Raw genomic sequence first — 27,397 nt, 5'->3', positions numbered from 1 at the left:
TTACTGTGCTGCACCCACGGCCGGCCCCCGATGTTTCTGTGGCAGGTCCAGCTGCCTCCAACGACAGGTGGTGCCAGCGAGCCCTGACAGCACCTTTGAGATCTACACGGCACGGCCCCCCAAAGCGGTAGCGGCTCTAATCCCGCTTCCAGCCGCAGGGGGTTCACAGGGCCGGGCACATCGGGAATGTGGCGGAGGAGCGGCAGCGGCCCGCGGGCCGGCCTGAGGGCGGGCACTGCCCCCGGCTGCGCGCATGCGCGGCGCAGCGGCAAGATGGCGGCTGCCGCGCTGTGCTGGGCGTTGAGGGCGGCTCGGCAGGTCAGAGCGACTCCCTCCCCTCCATTCCTCTCACCCTGCTTCCCCGCGTCTCTCCGGAACGCTATCCGCCCGGCCGAGGCGCCGGCGAGCGGGCAGGGGAGGTGCGAGTAGTGTTTGACCGCTGTGGGCTCGGCCCTGCCCCCGCGGCGCGGGAACATCGTGGGGTCTGGTGTTATGTAGGATTCGGTGTAGCTTGGGGCTGTTTGTGTCTCTCTCTGAAGAGAACTTGCTAACTTTATATGAAGTTCAGAGTTATACACTAATGCAGTACGGAATCTGGAAAATATGAAAGCTGAAGCTCTCAAGGCATCACTTAGTCGTCAGAGAGAACAAAGCTCGGTGCTGCCCCTCGTGAGGAAGATGCAGACAGCGATGAGGTGAAAGAAGTGTAACGTGTGCTCCAGGAGTTAAACGATGCCGGAGACACAGGACCCGAGGGAACGGCTGGAGCCGTGTCAGGGGAGGGTTAGGCTGGAGATTAGCAAAAGGTTTTCCCCATGCGGGTGGTCGGGCGTTGGAACAGGCTCCCCAGGGAATGGTGACGGCCCCAAGGCTGCCAGAGCTCAAAGGCTGTTTGGGCACCACTCTCAGGGACACGGTGGGATTGTGGGGGCCGTGTTGGGGCCAGGCATTGAACTCGGTATTTGTCAGTCCCTTCTAACTCTGGATATTCTATGCTTTATGGAAATAACAATTCATACTTGACTAGGGCAAACTACGTGCAACAGGCAGGTGTCACAAGTTTTATTTTTTTAATCAGGTCCTTCCCTTGTCCTGCCCAAGGCAGGTGCGGAGCTACCACGTGGACTGGAGGATGCTGCGGGATGTCAAGAGAAGGAAGATGGCATATGAGTATGCAGATGAGAGGCTGCGGATCAACGCCATCCGGAAGAACTCCATCCTTCCCAAGGAGCTGCAGGTACTGCCAGCTGCCTGTACCCAGCCACACGTGCCTCTTGTGGCTGAGGTGTGCTCAGGGCCACGGCAATCACTTCATAGATCCTAACGGCTGTCCCAGGTCACAGATGTTGTTTTCCCAGCTCACAAGCACAGAATCATGTCATATTCCATAATAGCTTCAACCTTTTGAGGGTGTTTACAACAACAGCATGTTCACCTGAATGGAGGTTGTGTGTACTGGGATGAGGGTTTTTTGAAACCAGTGCTTGTGGAAGCAGCGTATGTAACACTAAATACAGTGAAGTCTCATGCGTACACTACCCCTAACATACATTGTCAAACCTATTTTCTTCCAATCATTCAGAATAATAAAACTCTATATTTTTTTTCTTATTTAAAAATCTGAATGCCTAATCTAGCCCAAGCCACCAATCTGTGCAATTAGAAGTATTTAATTTTACTTGCCTGATCTACAAGCATATGAAACCTGCATCAGATCTGGGTGTTACAACTGTTCTTAAAAATTGACTGCCCTGCTCTCAGCCTGCCTTACTAAGCACCAAAAATATTTGCATGTATCAGATTATTCCTGTATTTGATCCGGCCATGATAGTTACACATCCTGGGAGAGAAAGTGTATGAATTTGCTTTTATATATTGACTTTACCATTCTTGGGCAAGTCTGACTGGTGCTGGATGTCCTTACGAGGCAAAATCAATACAGAAAAAAGCCCCAAAAGATCTTGTAACACCTTCCAAAGAACCCTATATGAGATCCCTTCTACTGACATCAAAGCATGCTACCTCAGCAGGCAGTTAATAAACAACATATATTTAAATTCAGCTCATCTGAAAGGACTAGCCTACCCTGCAACGAGGAGAAAGCCAAGTGCATTTTTGACTAACTGTAATTCCTGGCTTGAGGTTATTTAGTCTGTAAGAAGATAAAATCTTGGGTCTCTTAGAGGGCTAGCCCACCCTGGAACAAGGACAGAGACGAGCTGATTTGACTGGTTAAAATTAGTGGCTTGACATTGTTCTATCCACGTAATAGGATTAATTTGGGGGTCTCCATGTGGATCAGTTTACATTCACTTTTGGAATGCCCAGAAAGGGTGGGCTGAGTGAGGTGAAAGCTCCCAATTAAATAGCAAAGCTTATTCATGAGGTGGTAGAGAAACTTGTGATGGTACCTACTCTATGTCTGGATTGTGAGGTCTGGCAGTAAGGCCCCCTTTAAATCCCAGGGAACACAGATAAACTTTTGTGCTTTGGTCTTGTTTTAGGAAGTGGCTGATAAAGAGATTGCTGCCCTGCCCCGGGACAGCTGCCCTGTGAGGATCCGGAACCGCTGTGTCCTGACATCCCGCCCTCGAGGGGTTAAGCGGCGTTGGAGGCTCAGCAGAATTGTTTTCCGCCACTTTGCTGACCACGCTCAGATGTCCGGTGTACAGAGAGCCATGTGGTAGTAATCTCCACGTGGATGTGCATTCTGGCAGAAGAAACAAACCAGGTTCATTTGTGTGCGTAATTAAAGCAAGATTGTCCTGCCTCAGAGCCCAGCATCAATGTCAAACGAATATGGGAAGGATGAGAAGTTGTGCTGATTCATTAAACTCACTGGATTACAATTGGTATCAGCTGACAAGCAGCAGCACAACTGCACTGAACTGGTCTGTGTGAGAGGCAGTTGGATTGTGAGAAAAAAATCAGTATGTGATGGTTGCAGAACTAAGCTGAGGTTTGTGGTATGGGCAATATTAGAAATAAAGACATACAGCACAAGGCTCGTTTAAGCTTTTTTTTTTTTGTTGCCATCATACGGTAAGTTCATCATGGTAGTTTGGGTAAAAGCATCAGTAAAACTGCACAACAGGACAAAGTGGTATTCTGCTGTGAACAAGGGCAAGCACAGAGTGGGAATAAAACATGGCCTCAAGTTTAGATATTCTTGCTATGCTAACTCAATATATACATGTATTAATGAGCAAAGTGGCTAAAGGACCTGTTAGACAGTACACTGTGCTGGTATTTCTCCTGTTCGTAGTGCAGCGCTTGGTCCCATGCTTCAAGAACAAGATGGCAAGGAAGCCCTAGTCCAGACCCTAACAGGAGAGTAATGGCTTCCTTAAATCACAGGTAGCAACAAATCTGTCCTTGGGAGACACATGAGAAGGAGGCAGGAAGGACACAATTAACAACAGGCTTGCTGCTAAGGTCATGTTTGCCCTGTACTCTTCTTCAAAGCACTGCAGTAAAGGAGGGCAGTGGCTGCTACATCCCCCTCCCCAGCAGGGGCTGAGAGGTGGCAGTAAAAAGGCCAAATATCACTAGCAGGAAACTGACAGCAACCCATCACACCCAGCTGAGTTGTACTTTGGTGTATGAGCCATCTTAATATACTTACTCTCTTACCTTAAAACCCTTTCAAAGTTGATGGAGAAAGTGGACCTTATCCCTTGTTTCCTATTTTACACTGCTGGAGCCAGGGCAAGTTCCCTATCCCTGGTCTCCTGCTGATGACTGCAGACTGCATCCTGACTGATGCCATCTCAGATGGGCTCACAGCCCAAGCACTTTGATTTCCAAAATTCATAGTAATAGTAATTAGGCAGGAATAATAATCATTTAATCAGAGTAATCATTAAATTTGATTACCACAGGATTAACACCATATTGTTTCTGCTTAACTATCAAATGCTTAGAGGTTCTGCTTTCTTCAGCAGTTCTCCCTTTGTGACATGCTTTATAGTTCAGCACTTTCCCATTTTTAATCAGAAAGCTACACCCTGTGAAGTGAGCATGACACTAGCCCCAGCAACCACATGGGTCCAGCTGCCACTGGCAACAGAGGCCTTGGCCCATCCTAGTTTAAGACTGCTTTACTTTTACATTCTGTGCTCAGTCTCACAGCACTCCCCACTCATCTGAGAGGCTTTCTCAAGGAAAGTAAGGATATATATCCTATGCTTCACTCCTCAGGAAATGCTGAACCACTTGACTGACGGAAATGCTTTGTAAGCTATTTTATTTAAATATTTTCTCCAACCTGAAATGGAAAATGACTGTCTTTGCTTGGAAGAAGGTTATGTAAACGATGATCTTTGCAGCTCAGCGTGTCTCACATGGAAGATCAGTTTTAAGGCGGCCCTTAGAGTACTTTCAGATATCCATTGGTATGTCCCCTTTGTACTGCTTTTCTCTGCTTTCAACCCAGGCCTTATTGATGGTGCGCTTCATCTCATCGTCCCCTTCCGCATACATCTTTTTTAAAATGTTCATAAGCCCTTCACTAGGATCTGTGGTGTCATAGGCAGCCTTCCTGCAAGACAGATACATGAGAAGGTCAGGTATACCCAACAAAAGTAAGTGCTAATGTTTGAAACATCCTGGTAATGGGACGTTTGCTTTGGCAAAGTCTTTAGATCATGGCAGTTTCAGTCGGCTTCCAAATAGGAAGAATCCTAAGAAACACCCTTAAACCAAGTGCAAGCTGAGTAGTATACCTAGAGATGTCCCATGGGGTGGGACAGTATTTTGATGTGAAGCATTTTGCAGTAAACGTGACCCTGGAAGCACTCCCAAAATTAACTGCAGGAAGCAGAAGTGAAATATAACACACAGAAAAGTGCCAATACCTGCCATGTGTTACATAACAGGTGAATAAAAATGGAGAAATGTCCACATCAGGCTCTTTGGAGAGACCACATTCACAACCCAAAAGGCTTTTTTTCTGCTTCCCATTTTTCAGATGATCTCCAGAGGTTAACTGACTTCTTAACACATTACATTGCAAAGCAATTTTCTCAGGTGATGAACAGTGGCACAAGCAGTCAGCACACGTGGAGGACATGGCCTGTATGACCCGACTATAAATAATGCACTCTCTATCCCATTTTCCAAAATCCTGTAGGTAGTTCTAGCGCAGTCTATCTCAAAAACACAGCAGATGCAAACAGATCAGCAGAGGGAGCAATTTCCTCACATTCAGGGCTAACCATCGGCTGCACAAACCCTGGCTGGGAGCAGCATTTCTGGAGCCGTTCCTTTGACAAACAGTAAATGTTCGGGAATTCTCTGCACAAGATACAGGTTTAACAAAGTGCCCCGTCCCTCCAGAAAACTGCATTAATTGTCAAGTCACTTCCTCTTAAATCTCCTGTGAAGCCATTTGAGTAGAGAAGGCCGTTTTGCCCTAAATTCAGGTACTTATGCCTGATCAGTTTTAGCAAATCACCCTAAAAACATACAAAAATAATTGTTGTTGGCAGGGATAAAAGTCTTAATTGTGTTCTCATTCTTCAAGGTGGCTATACATGTAAAATAACATTAAATCATTATATGATATACATATATATATATATATTATAAAGTCTCTTGCCCTCAGGTGTTTCCTGTTGTCATTTACCACCCTCATACCTGTGTATGTCTAAGCTGCCTGCTGCTCCCAAGCACTTGAAGTGTTTCAAACTTGCTTGAGACTTTGGAAAACCATCTAAGTAAACAAAGACCTGCTTTGCCAAAAGCATGCTGGGATTTTTGTGCAGGTACCTCAGACACAGGTGACAATAATTATTTTGACCAGTAGAGCTGCAGGGGATCTACCCATGTAATTCTATATAATACACACTTTATCTAAAAACAGTCACCTCACTAATGCAGTTTTTGCAATTAATGCAGCCATCAAAATGCAAATGAACCTTTCACTGGTTGATTCCCTTTAGAACTCTCACTGCAGGTCTTCCCTATCATATGTCCTATGATGCAGCCTTCATCATTAGCAATAAAACAGGGGAGGAATGGCAGCTACTCAAAGTATATTTCTTCCGCTTGCAGTCCTACAAGTATCAAAAGAAATCCCAACCTAACGATCCTCCAACATGTCAGGGCCTGTCCCCCAGACCACCCATCCTCAGAGTAACTGCACAGTCAGTACAGATCTCTCCCAACAGTCCTGAAACAACACAGAGAACAGGAAATGGAAAACAAGACGGAGGGCTGAAAAGACACTTACTCTTTCTCTTTGCTTTCTTTTTCCACTTGAGTGAGACAATCCCATTTTTCCTCCCGCTTCTTCTTACACATGACAAGGATCATGTCTGTCTTTATCTGTATGGTGAAAAACAGCAAGGCATGAATTTAGAATGCTTCATAAAGGGATGCCAGTCAAAATGATAAAGGTTAGCTTGTAACAACTTAAGCCTCTTCCATACTCACATATTCCTGAACATTTTTCTCAGCTATCCATTATTATGTAGCATACAAAAATTACAGCATGTTCTCAGCCTCAGGGTACAAAGTATTAACTCCACTGTGGACAATTTATACATGTGGTTAATATAATACTAGTACAGACTTACACTGCCAATATAGAAGAACATAAAGTGCTGCAGGAACACTGTCCAGTGATTTAAAGGATGCTCCAGCACCCAGGACTGCTTGGTAAAGAGTGACTATATTTACTAGACTTCTCCAAGCGTACCAAGTTGAAGTAGAGGCTCCTCCAATTTATTTCTCCAAGGACAAGAAACTAGTTTCGGGGTATTGAGTAATCTTGCAACATGTTTGCAAGTTACAAAGCCTGCTGACTTGCAACCCTGACCTAAATTTCACAAAGATCTCCTGCCTGCCACAGCTTTAGCTTGGTTTAACAAGTACATGACCACTGCTCGCTTTCATACTGTATTATAAATCACCAGAGCATCACTCTCATTTATTTCAGCTGGTTTAATTTCACTCTGTACTAATTTTAGGCCAGTTTCTAATTGAACCAGTAGTTCTTCACATCTGATGTCACCAAACACAACAGAGAACTCACAGGAGGTTTGTGACACACCTCAGCCTGGAAAGGTGCCACAAGCAGCGGAGTATGGATATCCCCAGTCAGCAGCAGTACAATCGTACTAGTTGTCCTGGTTTTGGCTGGGATAGAGTTAATTTTTCCCTTACAAAATTAACACCCTGCTAGGGTTAAACCAGCACACCAGTGTTCAGTTCTGGAGCAACAAACCCCTAGTAAGGCAAAGCAGGTTCCACACTTGGCTTTGGGAATTAAGCCTATTCAAGCTTCCCAAGATTTCAGTCTGCTGACAAATCTTTTAAAATTGCAAAGAATTTCTCAGAGGTATTTAAAAGCACAAGGATGCAAATGAACACTTGGTGGTGTTTTCTGCTTAATTATTTCTGAAATCCTGTTGGTGAGCTATTAAATATCCAGACATGATCTCTTGAAATAGGATTCCAGAGACTAATTCTGCAGTTATGACAATCACAGATTACTAAGACTCATGTTCACAGCGCAGAGATTTAGCAGCAAAAGGGAGGGACTGAACATTAGAACAGAGTCTCCTGAACTAGCCAGGCAATGAACATGATACTCTGTGAGGGCCCTAAATTACCTCTAACAGACAAGGTGCACTGACCTTTCTAGAGCTGCCTTCCACAGAGATGGGCTTCAGGAGGTTGTTGAAGGTCATGGTGTAGTTCTTCCCATTCAGATTCTTCACTAGCAGATCAAATGACCTGGACTCAGGAAGTGGAGGGAGGAAAGGCAGAAATATTCCAATCATTACACTGTCTGAAAACCCTTCAGTAGGTGTATTTCTTAGGAAAGCAGAGTACTTCTTGGGAAAGCAGGCCGACAGGCTTGAATTAGGTTATTCTCAGACCTCTCAAAAAGTTCAGTTTTAACAGAGAAATTAAAAGGACCAATCGAGACTCACAACAAATCAAGATCTTTAGGATCCTTTCTACCTACAAACTTGGAAACTCAAATTTCCTTAAAGTACACCTCAGTTCTATCACCACAAATACCCAGGGCTAACACTATGTGCCCTGTCAAGCATGGTGAGGTGCACTTGTAAAACAAAAACACCCTGATACCCTCAAGTGCTACTAAAAGCTAATACAACTGAAGTTTAAAAAAAGAAAAAAGGGAGTGGAGAAAAAAAGGCTAATCCAACACTCCTGCATTTCAGTGTTCTTGCTGTGCTACAAGATGAACTCACCTCTCTGTGAAATTCACCTGCACACTCTCAGCTGGAAGCTTCTGGACACCATTTAAAGAGATATAAATCTTAACAAACTTATCTGACTGATCCCAACCTGGAAGTGAAAAAAAGAGATTAAGTTCTACCTTTCCTCCATAAGCTTCATGCACTCCAACTTCCCCCACAAAACCCCCTAGAACAACTAGACTCTTTTCCTTACTGAAGCAATTTTCAGAGCGATAAAAGGAAAACATGAATTATTCAGGAATAACTTGAGAGCAAAGGGAGGTTCCCCTATGTAGCCTTGCTCCCTCACCCCTGCAAATTCTGAGAAAACCCAAGTATCAGCTCAGGTCAAAAGAGAGCAACCCAAGCTGTGCAGGGGGAGTCAGAGCCAGCTGTTCGCTCCTGCTGCAGTTTCCTTGACCCACTTCTTCCCCTACTCCCTGCATCTTGAGCAATTCCCTCTCCTCTCACCTACATGGGGAGCAGAGAAGCCAAGGCTTACTCTTACATTCCTGCTAAACACTAAGCAATGGAAAAATACCAGCTCGTACAGCAAGGATACTTAATGCATCCCACCAAACACTATCACACAAACATGATCAATACACACCAGGGTTCGAATGGCAAGTAAACACGTGGCAGCTTTTAAAGTGGGGTCTCCAGTGTGGAATAAACACTGGAGATGTGGAATAAACAATTAAGGCTTCACTATGATGCTAAGTGGCAACTCTAACTCCCAGTAATGCCACCCTGCCATCTCTTCAGAGAGATGCTAGAGCTCTAGAAAAATAATCCTACCATAATTGTTTATCTTCACTGTGTACCCTCCCAGTGATGACTTTTCTTCATCTGCCACATCTTTTGGCTTTGGCGGAGGCTGATTCTTGATCTCCAGCTCCAGCTTTTGTTTCTCTGCCACAAGGACATCACGCACCCGCTTCCTAGTGGCATTCGTGAGCAGCTCCTTAACCTCTTCCAAATCTTTCTGCAACTGGTTCAAAAACAAGGGATCACGCGTATACATCGGATACATTCTTTGTGCTGAGGGTTCACAGCTTTGTGTGACAATTTCACGTATTCCAGATGCTGGAATTTCAGATTTATCAGGTCAGTGGTTTAGTTTCCCACTACAACCAGTCAAGCACGGAATCATCCCTTCCTCACCCCCGTCCGCTCCTGTAGGTATGTACAACCACAGAATCCTAATTCAGAGAACACAGAAGGGGTCGGGCAGGAAGGGTGCAACTCCCCTGCTCAACCACGGCCATCTCAGAGCACAAGACTGGAAAAGACATCCAAGACCGTCAATTCAGACAAGGTTTAAGCTTTCAGTGCTTAACTCTTCATACATTAAAAACCAACAGGAACCAACAGAAGCAGGGCGGATGGCACAGCTCCCTCAACATGCACCGCCGCGAGGAGAGACCTCCACAGCCCTCAGCGAACGCGGGGACTGACGGCTCCCCACCTCCCAGCCTGGGCCACACCGCTGCCCCTCGCCCAGGACCCCGCCTGCGCCCGGGGAGCAAAGTCGGGAATCGCCTCACCTCCTCCCGCGCCACGGCCATGGCGGCTCCCCGTGCAACCTCTAGAACCTTCCGGTCGCAGGAAGTGACGCGCAGGCAACGGCCCCGCCCGCTCCGGCTCTGAGGGACGGGCGGGACCGAGAGCTTCTCCCCCCGCCCGCTCCAGCTCTGAGGGACGGGCGGGACCAGGATCTTCCCCGCCCCTCGGGCTCTGAGGGACGGATGGGACCAGGATCTTCCCCGCCCCCCGGGCTCTGAGGGACGGATGGGACCAGGATCTTCCCCGCCCCTCGGGCTCTGAGGGACGGATGGGACCAGGATCTTCCCCGCCCCTCGGGCTCTGAGGGACGGATGGGACCAGGATCTTCCCCGCCCCCCGGGCTCTGAGGGACGGATGGGACCAGGATCTTCCCCGCCCCCCGGGCTCTGAGGGACGGGTGGGAGCGGGGGCTTTTCCCGGCCCCGGGGCTGCTCAGTGTGAGGGACGCCTGAGGCGGGCCCGCGCTGGGTTTTCGTTTGGCGATCGGAAATCTCCCCCTCATTTTACAGCAGATGCCCCTGAGCTTGTGGCTATCAAGGTCCTAGATTAATTTTGCGAAATAAAGTGTTGTTTTCCTTCTTCAGGCAGAGAGTATCAGGCTCATGTGGGGGAGGTAGTGATCAAAGGGGAAGAAATCTCTGTTCGTGGCCTGTAAAGGAAGATGGGCTTATAAACTTAAGTGCCCTGTTCTGTGTCTGCTCCTTATTTTCATGGTTATTAAGGTTGGAAAAGTCCTCCAAGATCAACTCCAGCAAGGTTTAAGCTTTCAAGTTTGAAGATTTCAGCAATTAAAAAACAAACAAATCCAATAGAAGTTCGATGGATGGCACAATGCCCTCAACACACACCACCGCACAGGGAGACCCCTCAGAACAAATGCATAATAAGCTTTCTACAACAAACCCAGAGAGTAAGTTACTGTTGGGAAATTGTTCCTGACCTGTAATGCCACAATGTGTACTCTGGGAGTGACTTTGTGAGTAAGAGACATAGTTATCAAACCATTTGCAAGGAAAATGTAGCTTTTATTTATAGAGCATTTGGCTATATGCATGTGAAAACATGCTGTTGTAATGCTACCAAAATTTTCCTCAACAACAACAACAAAAAACATTACTGTTGACACTGTTACTAAATCTGTGCAGTGAGCACCAACAAATAAAATTTCTATAGCCCCATTGGGCATTAAAATTTCCTTGGAAGAAAACAATAAGGCAATGGCATTCTTTCTCTCAGCAGGAATGTAGAGGAGGCAGCGTTTGCCCCCAGATGTCCTTTTTAAGCAGTGTGACCCAAGGCAGAACACAGCCCTTCAGCACTGAAAAAGTCCATTTCTCTAGAACAAAGTGCCAGTTGTAACACCTGTTCTACCCAACTGAGGAATGTCAGCTCATTTGCTGATACATAGGCTTAAGGTCTGGGTTTTTGTATCTTCTAAAGTGAACATCCTGGAATTCATCTGTAAAGAGATCTGTAGAGGTAGGGAGGGAAGAAGAAATTTGATGAAAATGAATTCATAGAAGCCCTGAAGCCAAAGATTTATGTTCCAGTTGTCATTCCCCAAAGTGGTTTTAACAGATGCACTGAGGTGTTTATTATAACCCTCTGCTGCAGTGCTTCAGGATCTGCAGTAGAGAAAAGATCTGCAAAATTAACTGTGGGTATTCTAAATTTTCATAGGACTAAGCATAAGCCTGACCATCTTCAGGAATAGCATTTGGAGACAGGATAGTTGATTTTATCCAGGAAATACAATATGGTCAGCTGGAATTTACTTTTATGGCAGGCTTTTTTTTTTTTTTTTTTTTTTTTGATTGGTTAAAGACAGTTGCTTATTCAGGAATTACTTCCTTACCATTTTATCTGTGCAACTGAGACAAGGAAAATTTTGTGGTTTTTTAATATAGCTACTAATCTTTGAGTTTCCCCACACTCAGTTGGGGTTTTCTATTAGCAAGCGCTCTTATTTTTACAATTTAAATTGGTATTGCTTTCTAATTTAAGTTCTGGCTAGAGGAGAAAAATGCTTTTGTTAACATAGAAATGCATTTGAAGTGAGTCTGTAATTTGCTTTTTTTCTTAGGTTTTTGGGGTTTTTAAAGTTAGTTTCCTTAAATGATGAGCATTTCTGCACACATGGCACTTCCCTTTGAGTGGCAGCTTCCATGTGGAAGAGTTGGCACTCTTGTCATGTAAAACAAGCTCCACATAGCTCTCTCCTTTGCAGGAAGCTGCAGCAGCATCTGGATGCTGCCTCCTCTCCTGACAAACATTTTGGATAGTGATGTGGAGGTAAATCCATACAAAATGTTATGGCTGGTAAATTGAATCTTCAGCTTTTGTCCCTCTTTGCCTTATCTTCCCCTGAAGTGCTGTGTGCTTTTGCTGTTATCTGGGAACAACGGCAGTTCTTCTCAGTTAATGGAAAAATAAATCCTAGAGCAGTTGCTCACATGGAAAAATGTTTTATAAAGCATTTGGATACTTCTGTCTGTGGCACATTCTGCTCTCTGTTCTTGCTCAGCCCTGCCTCTCTCTTAGTAGTCACTTGCCAGTTTCTTGTGTTTCCTTCTGCCCCCCTTGTCTCTTCCTGCCGGCGTGCCGCCTCAAGGCTTGTGTACTCCAGGGAAGCATGAAGACCTTAACAACTACTACTATCCCACTGCTGTGTATCACCAACCTTTAGGAAAAGCATTCTCTGTGCTGGAAACCTCAGACTGGCATGTGGAGCAGAGGACCAGGGTGAGCCCTTATCCCTCTGGCACAGATGAACAGGTGTACCCTGTGAACAGGGACATTGTCCTAAGAAACAGGCTGGAATTAGCATGGACCCCCTTTGGACAGCCAACCTGCCAAGTCACTGTGCCCCAATGCAGCAGAGCTGCTGGTGAGAACTGCATCAGAAAACCTGACACAGCACATGCTTCTTCCTGCAAACAGATTTAAGCTGCTTCTTAAGTAAATGGCTTAGGAAAATAAGCATCTTATTCCCAAGTTGTTTTCCATTTCCATTTATTTTACAAGGCATCGTTCACACAATGATAACAAGGTACTGATCTGAACAATTCTGTAACAATTAAAAAAGTAAACATTTGTTGTGACCAGGTACATTGAATTGCACTTTTAATAACAAGCATTACACTTATATTTTCATGTTGTACTGTATATAATACATGGATGTGTTGCCCAAGTAGTGGTAGTACTGAATGGTTCTCAGTTGGAAGTGTGACCTCTCTATGATGCTCTTTTTTTCCTAACTCTTCAGGATTTGTGAACTTGGGACGCACCCAGATCAAAAGGCAACCCCAAATCTGGAAAACTTCATTATAATGGAGTCAGAGCTTTGGAGCCGCTCTGTTTTCAGTGTGCTGGAGCAAATCCACCTTAATGGCAGACACAGAGGGAGATAGATGGATTATGCTTGATTAGAAACTTTTCTGCATTCATATGGCATCTTTTCCCAGTTCAAAGAAGCCAGAGAATCTTCTTCCATGGGAAAGCAAAAGCTCCCCAAGCTCAATAGAGCTCCTGGCACAGCTTTTGAGGGTGGTATAGCAGAATTGCAAACCCAGGAATTACTGAAATTGAGATCTGAAGAAAAATTTGGAAGCATCTGCTGTGGTTTGCATTGGTAGTACCATCCATGTATTATATAAAATACAAAGATAAGAGAAACTGTAAGGAAATTAGTACAGCCCAGGATTCTGGTGGTATCAAATCAAATTTATGATACCAAATCCTTCTGATGTATTTATCCCCTTGTTGTTCTGTTTCTTATATATTATTCTGTTTGTAAGATATAGTTCTCCAAAGATACATATATATTCCTTTACAGGTTAAATAAAAGCAAGTCACACTGAATAAGAAAATAATAAAAAGTAATATCCTAATTCTGTACCCATTTTTTGTTTTTCAGGTAAAAATAGCATGAAATACATTCAGTAGCAAAGCCATTGGGACCCAGGAGAAATGGAGAGCCCTGTATTCCTGGAGAATTGACCTGTATGTGTTAAGTCACAATCCTGAAATAAATTGTGTAGACTTCTGACCTGGGAAGGATAAGGTCTTGGTCAATGCTGAGCATTATTAATCCAATTGCAAATTCCTTGCATGTCCCAAAAGCCACCTATGGATTAGCTCAGTTCTAAAAGCTGCTGTGACATACACCTCACCTAACACTTGAGAGATCCAAACTTGAGTGTTTCATCATGTCTCTCTTAGTGTTATTACCTGGAAGGAGCTAATGGGACAGTTCCCAGTAAGATATTGGCACAATAGACAGACAAGTAAGTTAGTTTTAACCTCTGTGTTTGCACATCTGGTGCAGCCCCCTCAGCAGGGTCCAGCAGGGACAGGGAGTGCTTGTCAGCCACAGCAATCCCTCAGACCTGAGGGGAACATCTCTGCCCTCTCTTCACAATCCATCAGACATGACACTTCCTACGGTTTTCTCTCTAGCAGCTGGAAGAACACCAGCACTGTAAGGTAAGAGTGCTTCTGGTATCAAAGCCAAGGGTGTTTAGGCTTAGAGGAGATGGTGCAGAAGTTGCCAATTATCCCTGAGTCTAACTGTAAATGAAAATCCTCTGAGTAAATGAAAATCACCTGATTATAGTTCTCCCACACATACAAGTAGTTTCATGGATTTCACTGCAGCTACTTCATAGAAGGAAGGGAACAGCCCCACCTTGATCCTGTGGAGACAGCATGGCCATGTGACTTCCAAATGTTGATAATTTAATGCCAGTAAATGCAGATTTTTATTTACTCCTAAACTGCCACGTTTAGTCAATGAGTAGCATCACAACCCTGAAGTCAATGGGATACTTCATGCTTTGTGAAAGGGGCTGAACTCTTGCAATTCTTGACTTTTTATCTCCATCTCCCCTTGTAAACAGCTGGTTTTATTTCAAGTTGTTCTTAACACAGTGGCAGAGATGATCATTTATCTTCAAAGAAATTTCAAGGGCCAACTAAGAGAAGTCATTTAAAACATCTAACAAAGGAAAAAAAATACTGCTTACCTATGTAAGCACTTTAGCTTAGTTGTAGCAATGTAACTCAGCTGTAGCAAATTAAATCCTCATTAATGGACAGGACAAGGGTGGGTTTGACCACTGGTAGTACTGATTATATGGCTGATTACCTTTCCTAAGACTGTTTCTCCCAAACCCTAATGCAGACAGACCTCAGGGATTTCACAGTTTCTTGGCTTCTCCACCCATGGTATTTTCTATCTTTTTTCTTTTTATTCCTCTTCAGGTACATTTAGAAGTTTAAACTAAGTGGAATAAGTCCTTTTACTTTAGAATATTAAGTTTGGTTCACAAAGATAATACGAGACTAGTTCACAGATGTACCACGTAAGTAAATCAGCCTTGCTTCATTTAGCCTGTAAAGTGTTACAGTCAAAGGAAAACCAACTTTTTAAAGTGAAAAGAAGGACCTTTTTTTTTTTTTTTTCTTTTTCACCTCCCATGTTGGGCATCTCAGGAAGAGTTTATAGTCCTACAAGACAAAAGTTGTAGTAAAAATATTCTTTGGAGGTTTGTTCCTAATCAAATAATCAAAGCAAAGACTTTATTTCAGAATGATGTATTCTCAATAAAAATTTAAAAATAGGTTTTAGTTCCACATATATAAAATTCAAATTAATTTTAATAAAAGTTTGATCTGAACACATAGTTTACTACAGACTCAGGGAAAAAAGGTTGATCACTCCAGACTTAGGAGTTATGTTAGCGGTTATGTTAGCGGTTGCAGTGCCATATGGAAACAACAGTTTCAGTGAGACCTTGATGATGTTTCCTGCTGAAAAGCTGAGCAATTACCAGCTATCCCTGACAAACCCACCAAGGATATGCGTGTAGGTAGTTCTGTGACACAGAGATCTCTTTTCTTGCAGGAAACTAAATTTCCCAACACCATCCATAGTCAGCAGACAGAGTTTTAGCCTGCCTGGTTTAATCATGGAGTCCTGCTCTTCTCCTTCATTCTGAATATTCATTAAGAAAATGCCATAAAGTTATTTTCTTACTCTTTCAGTAATGCTGAGAAGATGCAGTTTCCACCTAAGTATTACTCTTCCAAATGCCATTGCTACAAATGCTACCTTGGATCTACAGCTGGAAGGTGGAAATTCTTTACTGCCTTTTAGGGTCATTGCTTTCTGAAACTTCCTTTGGGTGAGGTAAGCCAGCTTCCATCCTTACAAGGGTTTGAAATCATCATGGCTAGCACATAGCAAATGTGGTTTTGCTCCTGAAACTCAACTTCCAAAGTCAGAAAGCAGCTACAGTGAGAAAATGAATGCTTCAAAGCTCATTCTGTGAAACACAGCAACCTTATTTACCAGTTCCTTTTTGATGAATTGGGGAAGTCCCACTCCCATGATCTGCTCACTGGACCCTCTGAAGTGATTTAACTTATTCACTTGACAAAAGATGAACTGTAGGGGGATAAATCCACCCACAGCTTTTTTTGTTGTTGTTTTTAATTACCCAGTACATACTACAACAAGGACAAGGGACAGGACTGTACACTGTGGGGTTGGAGGGGTGAGCAGGAGTGAGCTTGTAACTCATCTGCTCAGGGAATCACAGCCTAACACATTTCTTTACTCATTCTTACTGAACTTTTCCAATAATGGTTTTAAATCCACTTGTAAGTATGATTTAAGATAAATGAAATGAGACATTCAGACACTTGTCAAACAACCACTTTCCCTCATGGTCACAGTACTCTCAAATTCAACAATCAGATGTTCACCAGGTATCCTTAAATGTCACTTCAGATTTATTGTGAATTCAGATTCACATTCTGAATGTGAAGCGGAACTGGTAAGTGAATGACTAACACTGGCTTTAGTCAGTCGAGAGAATGGAAACATTTATGCAAATATTATGAGCAAGACAGTGACAAGGGAAAAAGACCTTTGATAACATTTGCAAAAGAAATACCATCTGTTTTTCCTCCTTTTGTTCCTTGCTGTATTAATAATTCCAGATAATCACTGTTCTTGAAGGTACATTTTAAAATATTAAAGTTTTTTAACCCCTTATTCTTAGAAGAGAGAATTGTGTCAGGATGGTGATTATATTTTGATCTCTTCTTCTATCAGCTGACTGCCTTTTGGAATTTTTCCTTTGGCACTGCTAACATTAAATTTGTACTACCCTGTTGAAAATAATTCACAATTATGCTTGACAACAAAGCACAAGATGGGTATTATTAAATTTTATTGTACAAAACCGACAATGTATGGCATTCCTTAGAATTAAAAAAAAAATCAAAACAGAACTAGTGTCCCTGGAAAAATCTTGTAAATGAAACAATTAATACACAACATTTAGTCCAGCAATGACATTTACCTGCAAGACCATCTTCAGACATGACACATATAATTAAAAAAATATTCCATCAGTTCAAGCAATAGTTTAATTTTCCATGAAATAAGTATTTCTATGAACACTTTATGTTTAGTCAAAACAAATGCTTTTGAACTTTCTTACCTTACGAGATATAAAACAACCAGACATGTTTGGGAATCACCAGAGACGTCCACCCCCACAGGAAAGTCTAGGGCTTGTATTCCACTTGAAAATGCTTGTTTTTATAAAAATAAGTAATACCAACAAAGTGTTTCCTAACCAAACACTTCTAGCAAACAGATCTTGTTTCTGTGGTATTTTATTCATCAGTGCAGCACAAGCCTTGGGTGTGGTTTTTTTTTTTTTTTTTGATACCTCATTTCTGTGTCAAATTTGGAATCTGAATATAGTCCCAGGGCAAGACTTTCATTACTTTTATTCATAAAACCTACCCTTTATTGCACAGGATTTATGAAAGATCAAAACCATGCAAGGTCTCCACTCTGCTTCTCGGCAGAAACATCAAATAAGTGTCAAAACGATTCTCCCTTTATCCCAGTGGAAGGAATTATTCCTTGGAATTCTTAATATAAACATGAATTTAAAAGAGAACTAGGGAACTTTATGTTAAATTCCAGTTGGGCTGTAAACAGCCTTTAAACAACAGTGTTACAAAAACTGCACTACTTGTATTTCTGAAGAAAAACCAATCCAAACAAAGAAGTTGTAAGGGAAGCTCATAGCAATTGGGCCAGGAGAGCACAAGCCTATATTTGCTATAGCCTAAGTTTTACAAAAAGTGCTTCTCTGCAGGATGCAGTTGCTGTGATAAACTTCTGAGATGGTCCCAGGGCCTAAGTTATCCTCAATGTCTTACTCTGTGCTTTCTAGGGAGAGATTATGCTGCAGTACTGTACATTTTCCATTCTCTTCCTCCAGAAGAAGAAAAACCTTCTATGCAAGACAAAAATAATTTCAAATTAGATGTGTATTAAAGACCTAGTTTTGAAATATTTATTTAACATCTAGTCATATAAAATAAAGTGTAAAAGTATGAAGGTATCAGAACGTGGCTTTCAGCAAGGCAGTATGGGAAGTAGGAATTCAACATAAACCAGGACTTTTTTTTTTTTTTTTTCCTCCCCCCTTTGAAAAGGGTCACATCAGAAAATGAATGAAAAACACTGAAGAATTTCACTTCAAGCCTGCACTGCTGCCTCATTGTCCTTTGCCCAGGAGGAGAGACCACTGGAAGAATCCTCCAAGGTTTCAGCTGTGTTGTTCTTTGTGCTCTTGAGCCGGCTGTGGCTGGAACTATGTGCTGCCCTCTCGGGGAGGCAGGGGCGGCTGCGGCGGTGCCTGTGTGCCTGTGGCCGTTTTGATAGAGTTCAGCGTTTTGCTAAACCAAGAGTTTTTGGCAGCTTGGATTTCATTCATAAGGGCTCCTCTCTGGTGCTCCAGCTCCTAAGAAAGCAGAATAGTCAGAAGTGATCAAAACCTAATTAATTAACAAAGAAACATCTTCACACTCAGTCCCTGCAGTCCGGCACTTCCCTTGCAATCTCCCAGGCGCTGGGGAGAGAAGACATTCAAACTGCTGAAACAGCACAAGATATTTAGACACAAATAAAATCATCTTTTTCTTTTTAAGGCAGTTTTTTTTTTTTCCTGAAAGTTCAGATATATGGACATGCAGGTATGTGCTCCCTTTTGGAACATTTTTTGGTATGATTCAGAATAATGTTGGACTGAGCATGAGGTTAAGGTGACCACCCTGCTGTACTTGGATTCCACGTACCTGAATTTTGCACTTGGCTTCCACAAGCTGCAGTTTGGTCTGTGCAAGCTCCAGCTCCATCTCTCTCAGTTGCTTCTTCAGTGCATCCTTCTCATCATCTGTTTCGATGCCTTTGTTGTCTGTGCTTACAGCAGGCACCTTCAGTGTCCCCTCCTTGCTGAAAATCTCACTGCAGTGTTTGCAGGCCATCACTTTACCCTGAAATACCCAGAAAGCTCATTCTTAATCCATGTTACAGGAGTTGCTGTACTTCCTGGAAGAGCATTTTATTTGTCAGACTGCCTCAATCTCAAACCATCTAGTACTGCAGTTTTTATAATTGGCATGAAAAGAATTTGAGTATCTGATGAACAATTTCCAGGGTATGTTAACCAGTATAAAAATTCCTAAAATCTACGTAGCATGCTCTAAGCATGGAGACTTTGCTCCTATATTAGACTCTTCTTGCTACCAAAGTTTTGTAATTATGTCAGCACAACTCAGAAGAGTAAATTAAATCTGAGTAGATGAAGCAGCTGGCCTGGCTTGCACAGACTAAAATAGGATATTGAGCTATTTCAGCAGAATATGGGAACATCAATCCTAGAATTATTTTATGTTATTATCAATAACATTAAAAAAATCACTAAAAAGCAACAAATCCAGTTCAGCTTGAGTACTAAAGAAATATGTAGAAGCTACAGCAGAGGGTAAACAACTCTGCCTACTCAGAATTATTATTATTATTATTATTATTATTATTATTATTATTATCATTATCATTATCATTATTATTACTATTACTACCACCACCACCTATCAGGAATTTTAAACTTTTATGTATGTGTTCCTGGTAAGGGGTTTAGAGAAGAGAGAGGAACCCCTGTGGATATTCTGAGGATGGCCCTAGCAGTGCCATTTGGTTTAATTACATAAACCAATTCTACTTAACTTACAGAAACCCAAATAGATAAACCTTGTCCAGTCTGGCCAATTCCAATCTCAAGTGTGCACACTTGAGAAACAACATGTTTTGTCTTCTACAGTCTTCTTTTTTTTCCAGTTAATCAAAACATCCAAGTAAATACTGTTTTCTCTACATTTTTTACCAGAAGTATATATTTTAACAGCAAAAAGAGAGAAACCAAGTACTAAATGCACTTCAGTTTGGGACTTCCGCACTGTCCGATGCAAGACAAAGAACCATGAAAGGAAATAAACCCTTTCCTTGTTTACATCTGCTGAAAAATGCATGTGGGGCTATTGATGTACTTGAACTTCAGTTCACATTTCGTTCTGTATGCCTGGCATTCAGCAACACCTGTGTTAGAAATATCCCCTATGCAGAGACATTGTTCTCACCTTCACAACTTCCAGTTCATCTTTACTGGCCGCTTGCTGTTTTTCCAGCCTGGTACTCAGCTGGGAACAAATCTGGAGCAGAGAAAGCAGTCTCTTAGCTCAAGTTTACTATACTAAAGTAGAACCTGTGTGCTTTTTAACAATGTTTTTTTGCTAGAACCAACACTTCTTAAATTCTGCCTCAGTCAGTATATGCATTCCCCATTAACAACTCCACTGCTGCTGTGAATGATAAAAACCCAGCAGTATTCAATACAGAACCAGAATACAGAGACAGGGACATTTTATGGATGAGTTGGTTTATGATGTTTATACTGCATTATGTCACAAAGTACAGAAGCATTCACCCTCCAGTACTAAAATTAGCTGAAAGACAGGTTAGTCCTGACTGCCTAATTAGGAAACTATTAGGAAAGGCACAAGAAGATTTATGACAAATTACAACATTGCTCTCTGAAAGCCTGAAAGGTAGAGCTTGTTTGAAGGATGAGATCTGCAATGCTGAAAACTCAGCTCTTGTAACAGGCAGAATGAAGAAATATGAGAAAGGGTCTCTGGAATGGTACCTGTTTATACTCTGCAATAATGGCTGTGGTTTTCTTGATCTCAGATTCTGCCTTCTCCAGCTGCTTTCTGAAGACTTCCTTCAGCTAGGAATTGAAGGAGAGAAGTTACACAGTACACTGACAGAACTTCTCAAAACATGTCATCAGATTGTTTTCTTTGTGTCTCACTGTGTTTACGACAGCTCTACAGCTGCTTCTTATGAAATTCCAGTTTTCAGACAAGTGTCTGATTTACTCAGTTTACAAATACTGATTATATCAGTGGTAACCAAGCAGTCTCTACTGTGAGCCTTTATCTCTGGTTAGAGAATTCTCCTGTAGCTGAATTCCCATTCTCTTTGTTAAATGGTGGTACATCATGGTCCACAGAACCATGAAAGAAAAGCATTACTATTAAGTGGGATTTACTGATTTACTTTTTGTTTTTCTGCACATTGTCACAGCAGGTTTGGCCAGATTGTTTGTTTGTTTGTTTGGAAATGGAACAAGAAGACTCTCTCAACACTGTCATCTCCATAACAGGAGGGAAAAAAAAATCTGTTTGGGGATGTGGCACTGAGTGAAAACACAGCTAACTCATCCCTCCTTCAGAACCACTCCACTTGGAGAGCACTTTCAGTAGGAAAAAAGACTCACTGCCTTACTTATGGCAGAGAGCTCCACTTTAGAGACACAATGAATTAACATTAATTGTTGCAGTCGCTGTTGCCAAATAGCAAAATTAAAAATCAGGGTATCGCTTTTGAAACGTACATGCTAGATATATAGGATTACAGAACAAAGACTGAGTATTTTGCAGCTGAGTACGAAGCCAGGTCTACTCAGCAAAATTCTCCCAAACCCCACCCCTGTTCTTCTGCAGCTGGCTTCAGGCAGGAACATTATTTAAGTGATCCAGCAGCTGAATCCAGAATGGGCTCTTACAAGGCAACAACACCTCCAGCTTCTTCATTTAGATATTTAAGAGGTCTGATCACATCTCCTTAGCTGAGATTGCTCATCACCAGTGACAACAGTTGTTACAATACTTGGAAGAGAATAAGCTATGAAAAACTAAACATTCAGAGCTCAAGTAAAGAATACCACTGAAAACTATACTTTTGAAAAAAAAATTATCCTGGCACTATGAACTTTTAATTGAAACTGCATTTTGAGGACAAAATCCTTCTCACAATTGCAACACAACCACACTTTTCTGCATATAATTTTTCTTGCTTTTACTAACTAAATGGGAAAAGCTGGAGAATGCCTTACCTGAGCAGTTTCCTCTTCCTGCTTCCTTTTCTCTTCCTCAGTCTCCACTAGCTTCTGTTTGGTCAGGAGAAGTTCCTTGTTCAAAACATCTGCTTTGTCTTCAGCCTAGAATCAGAGACACTTGTGTAAATCAGATGTTCTCTGTGCCAGTGCAAACACACTGGGATGTACAGCTCAGAAATACACTAGGTTCAGGTTTTAGCATTGCTGTTTCCTGCCCTCTCATGGCTCACATAACTTTTTGATATGAAATTCCCTTTTCAGTTAGCCATTTACTGAATTACTTCAGTGTTTCAACACCTGTGCAAAAGGACCCTTTGGCCAATTGTTTAAGTATGCCCAGATGGCACTTAACCACAGATACTATGTCCTAGCACAGACAGTGATGTATAGAATATTTTTGTTGGGAGCAATATTAATCTAAGTGAGGGCAGCATGATTTACCTCCTGTGTAATTTCAAGTAACTCATCCCATTTTTTAATCTGTGAGCAGGGAAATCATAACTGTAAAATACTTAGGTGTCTGTATTGTACCCTACAAAGTGCCCAGGCAAAGGCAAGTGTAAGAGACAAACAGGACCACCAGAAGAATGGTTTATCAGTGCAAATAAGTATTACGTGAAGAAACCTGATATTCGAGAATATAATTTTCTCTGGAAGGACCAAGCTTTTGGTGACACATACTGGGAATGCTTTGTTTTTGTGAGCACTGTCCTCAGTAATCATCAGGAGAGAAATTCCAGTATATCCAAACATTTCTCAATGTTTGGATATATTCTGTACGCCTCCCCAGCTGGGAAACACACACAGCATCTCACCACCCTTCCTGTTCTATAATGAAGTCCAGACAGGAAATGGTTGTGGCCAATTTACACTGACTTTGCTGAAATTACAGGAGGGAAAAGGGCATTGGAAACAAGTAACCATACAGAACTTGTCTCCGAGCTGAAGTTTGGTTTTCTACCACTGTGGTGGTATCAGCTTATCTTTCTGCCACAGTAATAATGATTAATGAGGATATTAGTGGTGTTTGAGGGCAGCAGAACCAGCTCCACCATCTCTATGACTGAAGAGATGGATTAAGGATTTCTTCGTTGCTTAGTGTGTATAAGGTTGTATGGGAGAAAGGAAAACAAACAGTGCAAGAATGGAAAACTGATGAGATTAACATCTTAGAACAAAAGTATTTGGGGATTACAAGGATATTTAAGATATGCTTTGAATGGACTACAAATCTTTCCTCCTTTTTTGTGTTCATTCCAGTTTCTCCAAGCACCTGCAGTGTAGAAAAAGAGAGCTGAATGTGTGGCTCTCTGAAAACCGTTGTGTCTGGGGCAAAGGGCTCTGAATGCTGCTGCCCTCCACATTCCAGTCTCCACAGGGAACACGAGCAGTTATCAGTGAACACCCAGCAGCCCGTTGAATTTTTGGTCCTGTGCCACTTCATTATCTCTGAATTTTGTTGGCTGTACTAAAAGTGCTGTGAAAAACAGATCCACGCAGACATTTTGCAATGCAACTTCCCTTGAAACTAGTCTCCCAAGAACTACGTGACACCTTTTTCAAGGAAATGTTCCTTCTTTGCTATCTGCCTAAAGGTTATGGCCTACATTTTCTAAACAATCCCCAACAGAGAAGATGCAATCAATCTTGGCCAGACCCCACCGAATGCCTACAGTGGCACATGGAAATACAGCTGAGTGTAGCTAAGAGTGAGGCTCTCAGGAAAATAAAGGCAAAAATAATTGCACTTTTAATGTTTTCATGCTTTCACTTGAGCACAAAGCAGGGCTCCTCCAACTGCTGTTGCCAAGCCTGAGCTGGGCCCCAGCTCTGTTACCATTACCTGGTCCAGGTCATTCCGTAAGGCAATTTTGCTTGTTACAAGCTCATGGGCGAGGTCATCGTTCTCCTGCTCCAGCCTCATGCTTGCTTCTTGGAGCCTGCGGTTTTCCCTCTGTGGAAAGAAAGGAACAACCAGGAAAGGAAATTAATCCTCATAAAGAGCAATGAGCAAGTGCACGGTGTGTGCCGAACACTGAGAAGGCAAAGGTGCACATTAAGACAGGACTGCTGCTCTGGGAAACAACAGTGAATTAAGCCAGCAGTGCAAATGCAGCTATTCCACTTACATCCCACTGATTTCTGTTGTGTAAGGGACACACTGATTGTGGTGTTTCCTTGTCAAAAATAAACACTGACCTCTCCAGAAAAGCACTTGGTTTCTGCTTGCTCATCATCTGAAGAAATTGGGCAGATAAAATCCCACCCAGCAGCAGCGAACAGGGACCAATTAAGAGTTATTCAAAATAATGCTTCCAAGCAAAGTAGAAAGCTGTCCTGCTCCACTTTACAAAATTCTGTCTGCAGGGATTCAAAAAAACAGTCCACTTTGCAGGTGATGCAGTGCCAACTTCCCATCTCCTGCAGGACCAGCAAAGAACAGCATTTTTCAGGGAACTCCCTACAGCTCGTACATCCTGTATTGCCATTTGTGCAATGCTCTCTAACTCATGTCAGTGACAGCAGTGTGTACCTTACAGTGCCAGGAGGAGAGGGGAGCTCATCCCTGAGCACAGGCCCAGGACCTGCTGGGGCAGTGACAGGAACACAAAATGGACAACTTGGAGGCTGTAGGCTCTTGCTTCCCTACCCACTCCACACAGGCAGTAATGACTAGCTGGAGCATTAACCACAGAAGGTGAAGGAACAGGAGAATGAACAATAATTCATGTCTTTTAGAAATCTGAGTTAAGAAACAGAACCATATTAAAAAGATGCCCGTGGGTCAGTAGACTTCTAGGGGTTCAACATCAAACACAAGTTGTCATTCTCAGAAGAACACAGCCAGGTGAGACAGACAGAGGTGCCTTCCTCCAAATGGATTTCAAGAGAAAAAAACTGTGCTGGCTTTCCATCACTGTATATCTTTCATACCAAAAGAGGCTGCAAAGGGAATCTCAGCAGTATCGAAATTCAAGGAAAAGCACCACATTCATATGGAAACTCACAGGTGGAAAAACAATAACCTATATGCTGAGATTTCAAAAAGGACTTATTTTCACCTAAAGGTAACTTATGTTCTCCAGAACAAAACAGTCAAAGTCCAAATGTATCAATAAAAGTCAATGATATATAATAATATATATATTAGCACTTAAAATGTTTTTCAAGAGTTGTTCACTGAATGCATTCCTACAAAATGTGATTTCTTGCATAAGTATATTATTCACCTGTTCTCACTTCTTCCTACTCACCAGCTATGCTCAGAAATTTTGTTCTTTCCAAACTCTTAATTATGAAATTGCAATTTTTATTTCTATTGCAAGCAGATTTTGCATGTTTGTCTTAAACAAAAGCAGGCACTCTAAGAGGATGCAAAAAAAGGTCTCTTCTCTGTGGGAACTTCCTCTGTGGCAGGAAGTGGAACCTCTACAAATTTTCTCTTGTTAATGTGACCCTATTGTGTAACTAGAATAGGCACTGCCCTGTACAGGGAAGTAAGTTGGTTTCCCTTCCAAAAGATCATACTTTGAGTAATTTGTTTTGTACAGAACCTAAATAAAATGCCTTTGTCTTAACACAGTTAAAATAAGCACTGCTACAACACACTCAACTTTGGGGATCTTTCTTATTTTAAATGCACTTTAGTCTGTTTGGGACAAGGAATTAAAAAAATTAAAGTAAAATTTTTCTGTAAACGTAATATAAGCTTTAAAGTGTAAAACCAAATTGCAGTCAATAATGGTAATACTAATAACAATCTCTAACACATCTTTATTCCTGTATTTTCTTCAGACCATCTTAGAAATGCTGTTTTTATAGACACGGCTCTGCCAGTCATCAGAAAGTGACCTGAGTTCACGTAAAACTTGAGACCTGAGTCAGACCAGGTTCTGCAGCACCAATACCTTTTCACAGGGATGTTGCTTAGAGGAAGAAAGCAGCAAATTCTTATGACTTTCACAAAATAACCGAGTTGGCATTACCATTTTTGCTATGTCTTTGCCAAAAGCTTCAGTGTCTGCAAAGCAAGGCAGGCAGTGTGAGGTTGAGAGTTCCTGCTTTGCATTCACAGACAAGTGGGTAAGCAAGCTCTGTGCTTAGAAATGCACTATCCTCCTCTTCAACTAGAATTTACATGGCATGTTGGTAGTGAATTAAAGATCTCTTACCTTGGGCATCCAGTCAATAGCTAAAAGATGTTTTTAGCTCATTCACCAAACTCTGAATGTCCAGCTGAAAGGTTCTCACAGGACCACCTTTAGTCTTCCTTCAACCAGGGCAGTATGCCCGATTAGCTGGTTTGTCTTTTTCAGCTCCTCCCCCCAGGTCCAGCAGTGTAAAACTGCCTTCCTTCTCAGGAGGAAACTCTTAAGTCTGCCTAAGTCTAAATAAAAACTAACAGGACACAGTAAAGACAGAAAGAGCAAACAGCGCTCTTCACACGCAGCAAACTATTTCCATAGGCTGTGAAATATTTAGAATTTTATGAAATATGCTCACAATGAAAAAGTTCAGCAGATGGAGCTGGTCTGTCACAGCAGGACTCACATCAGAGGCAGCATTTTGTAAATGGCATCAGCTAACCAGTCAGACCTGCTAGTTGTCCCTGGTGTAAACAGACAGCTTCCTGCCTCCTCTCCACAACACTAAATTTACTATGACAACCATTTCCTTCTCCTCAGTATTGCTCGATTTCTACAGTCAGTAAAGTAACAGATCCCTCTTTCCCAAATTCCTCCTCCTGGTTACTGAAGGTGGTTGGTGAACTCAGGTTAGCTTTTAAAAGGAGGATACTGCATTTCCAAAGAGGACAAACAAAGCTGATACACACAAACACAAATCAACTTACCTCCTGTAAAGTCACAGACCAAATACTGCTTTCAACCATTGGTGTAAAGACAGTGAAAACAGGATATAAAGAAATTTCTAATACAAAAAAAAAAAAGTTGCTTATTCTTCACTGTTTTTTGCTATAAGTTTTAGAGAGAGATGCTCCAGCTTCCATCATACAGTGGGTGGAAGGAAGATGACAAACTTGAAAGCAGCAGGCAAGCCTCAGTTCAGGATGACTGAAAGGCTGAACTCCACCCTCTGCTCCTTCCAGGCTGCACCAAGGAGCAATTCCAGAGGAGATTAGTGGTCATGATGCATCCTCTCTGTGCTCTACTCAAGTGGGGTGTAATGAGTCACCAACCTCGTTAAGCAATTCTGTTTCTGTTCAGCAACACCCTGTGCTGCCTTTGGCTCGGGTAGGGTTAGTTTTCTTCATGGTGGTTAGTACCT

At 42.3% G+C, this 27,397-nt stretch overlaps 3 protein-coding genes across 10 annotated transcripts in view; 1 reads left to right on the top strand and 2 right to left on the bottom strand.

The window, feature by feature from the left end:
* Positions 1-100: 100 nt before the first annotated feature.
* Positions 101-3,003, top strand: MRPS14 (mitochondrial ribosomal protein S14). 3 transcript variants are annotated; one of them, XM_053950364.1, is made up of 3 exons: positions 101-318; positions 1,079-1,237; positions 2,505-3,003. In XM_053950364.1, exons 1-3 carry the CDS (start codon positions 187-189, stop codon positions 2,685-2,687), a joined length of 474 nt encoding a protein of 157 aa, XP_053806339.1. In that variant the 5' UTR covers positions 101-186; the 3' UTR covers positions 2,688-3,003. The 3 variants fall into 3 exon arrangements, with proteins under 3 accessions (XP_053806339.1, XP_053806342.1, XP_053806340.1); XM_053950367.1 differs by lacking the exon at positions 101-318 and adding an exon at positions 718-783; XM_053950365.1 differs by lacking the exon at positions 101-318 and adding an exon at positions 825-958.
* Positions 3,004-4,220: 1,217 nt separating this feature from the next.
* Positions 4,221-9,992, bottom strand: CACYBP (calcyclin binding protein). Its single transcript, XM_053950363.1, has 6 exons — positions 9,761-9,992; positions 9,012-9,204; positions 8,226-8,322; positions 7,641-7,740; positions 6,233-6,327; positions 4,221-4,540 (listed from the first exon to the last, which is right to left on the bottom strand). Exons 1-6 carry the CDS (start codon positions 9,779-9,781, stop codon positions 4,381-4,383), a joined length of 666 nt encoding a protein of 221 aa, XP_053806338.1. The 5' UTR covers positions 9,782-9,992; the 3' UTR covers positions 4,221-4,380.
* Positions 9,993-12,774: 2,782 nt separating this feature from the next.
* Positions 12,775-27,397, bottom strand: part of RABGAP1L (RAB GTPase activating protein 1 like) — a 231,670-nt gene continuing 217,047 nt past the window's right edge. For 5 of the 6 annotated variants that reach the window (XM_053950355.1, XM_053950356.1, XM_053950358.1 and 2 more), the window contains 6 exons: positions 23,955-24,065; positions 22,109-22,213; positions 20,855-20,938; positions 20,289-20,360; positions 18,948-19,145; positions 12,775-18,613 (listed from right to left, as the gene is read on the bottom strand). In XM_053950355.1, coding sequence (XP_053806330.1) covers positions 18,464-18,613; positions 18,948-19,145; positions 20,289-20,360; positions 20,855-20,938; positions 22,109-22,213; positions 23,955-24,065 — 720 coding nt within the window. In that variant the 3' untranslated portion in view covers positions 12,775-18,463. Of the gene's footprint in view, positions 18,614-18,947; positions 19,146-20,288; positions 20,361-20,854; positions 20,939-22,108; positions 22,214-23,954; positions 24,066-26,963; positions 27,007-27,397 lie in introns of those variants that run through there. The other variant, XM_053950360.1, reaches the window with a different exon arrangement.

Source organism: Vidua chalybeata, chromosome 9, assembly GCF_026979565.1.
Source record: "Vidua chalybeata isolate OUT-0048 chromosome 9, bVidCha1 merged haplotype, whole genome shotgun sequence".
NCBI lineage: Eukaryota > Metazoa > Chordata > Aves > Passeriformes > Viduidae > Vidua > Vidua chalybeata.
This window is presented reverse-complemented; position numbering and strand designations above follow the sequence as displayed.

Coding starts and splice junctions, on each gene's coding strand:
- MRPS14 (XM_053950364.1), top strand. CDS start 187: ATGTGGCGGAGGAGCGGCAGCGGCCCGCGGGCCGGCCTGAGGGCGGGC. Junction 319..1,078: donor CGTTGAGGGCGGCTCGGCAG/GTCAGAGCGACT, acceptor TTTTTTAATCAG/GTCCTTCCCTTGTCCTGCCC. Junction 1,238..2,504: donor TCCTTCCCAAGGAGCTGCAG/GTACTGCCAGCT, acceptor GTCTTGTTTTAG/GAAGTGGCTGATAAAGAGAT.
- CACYBP (XM_053950363.1), bottom strand. CDS start 9,781: ATGGCCGTGGCGCGGGAGGAG. Junction 9,205..9,760: donor TGGCCGTGGCGCGGGAGGAG/GTGAGGCGATTC, acceptor TTTTTGAACCAG/TTGCAGAAAGATTTGGAAGA. Junction 7,741..8,225: donor CAGGTGAATTTCACAGAGAG/GTGAGTTCATCT, acceptor TCCTGAGTCCAG/GTCATTTGATCTGCTAGTGA.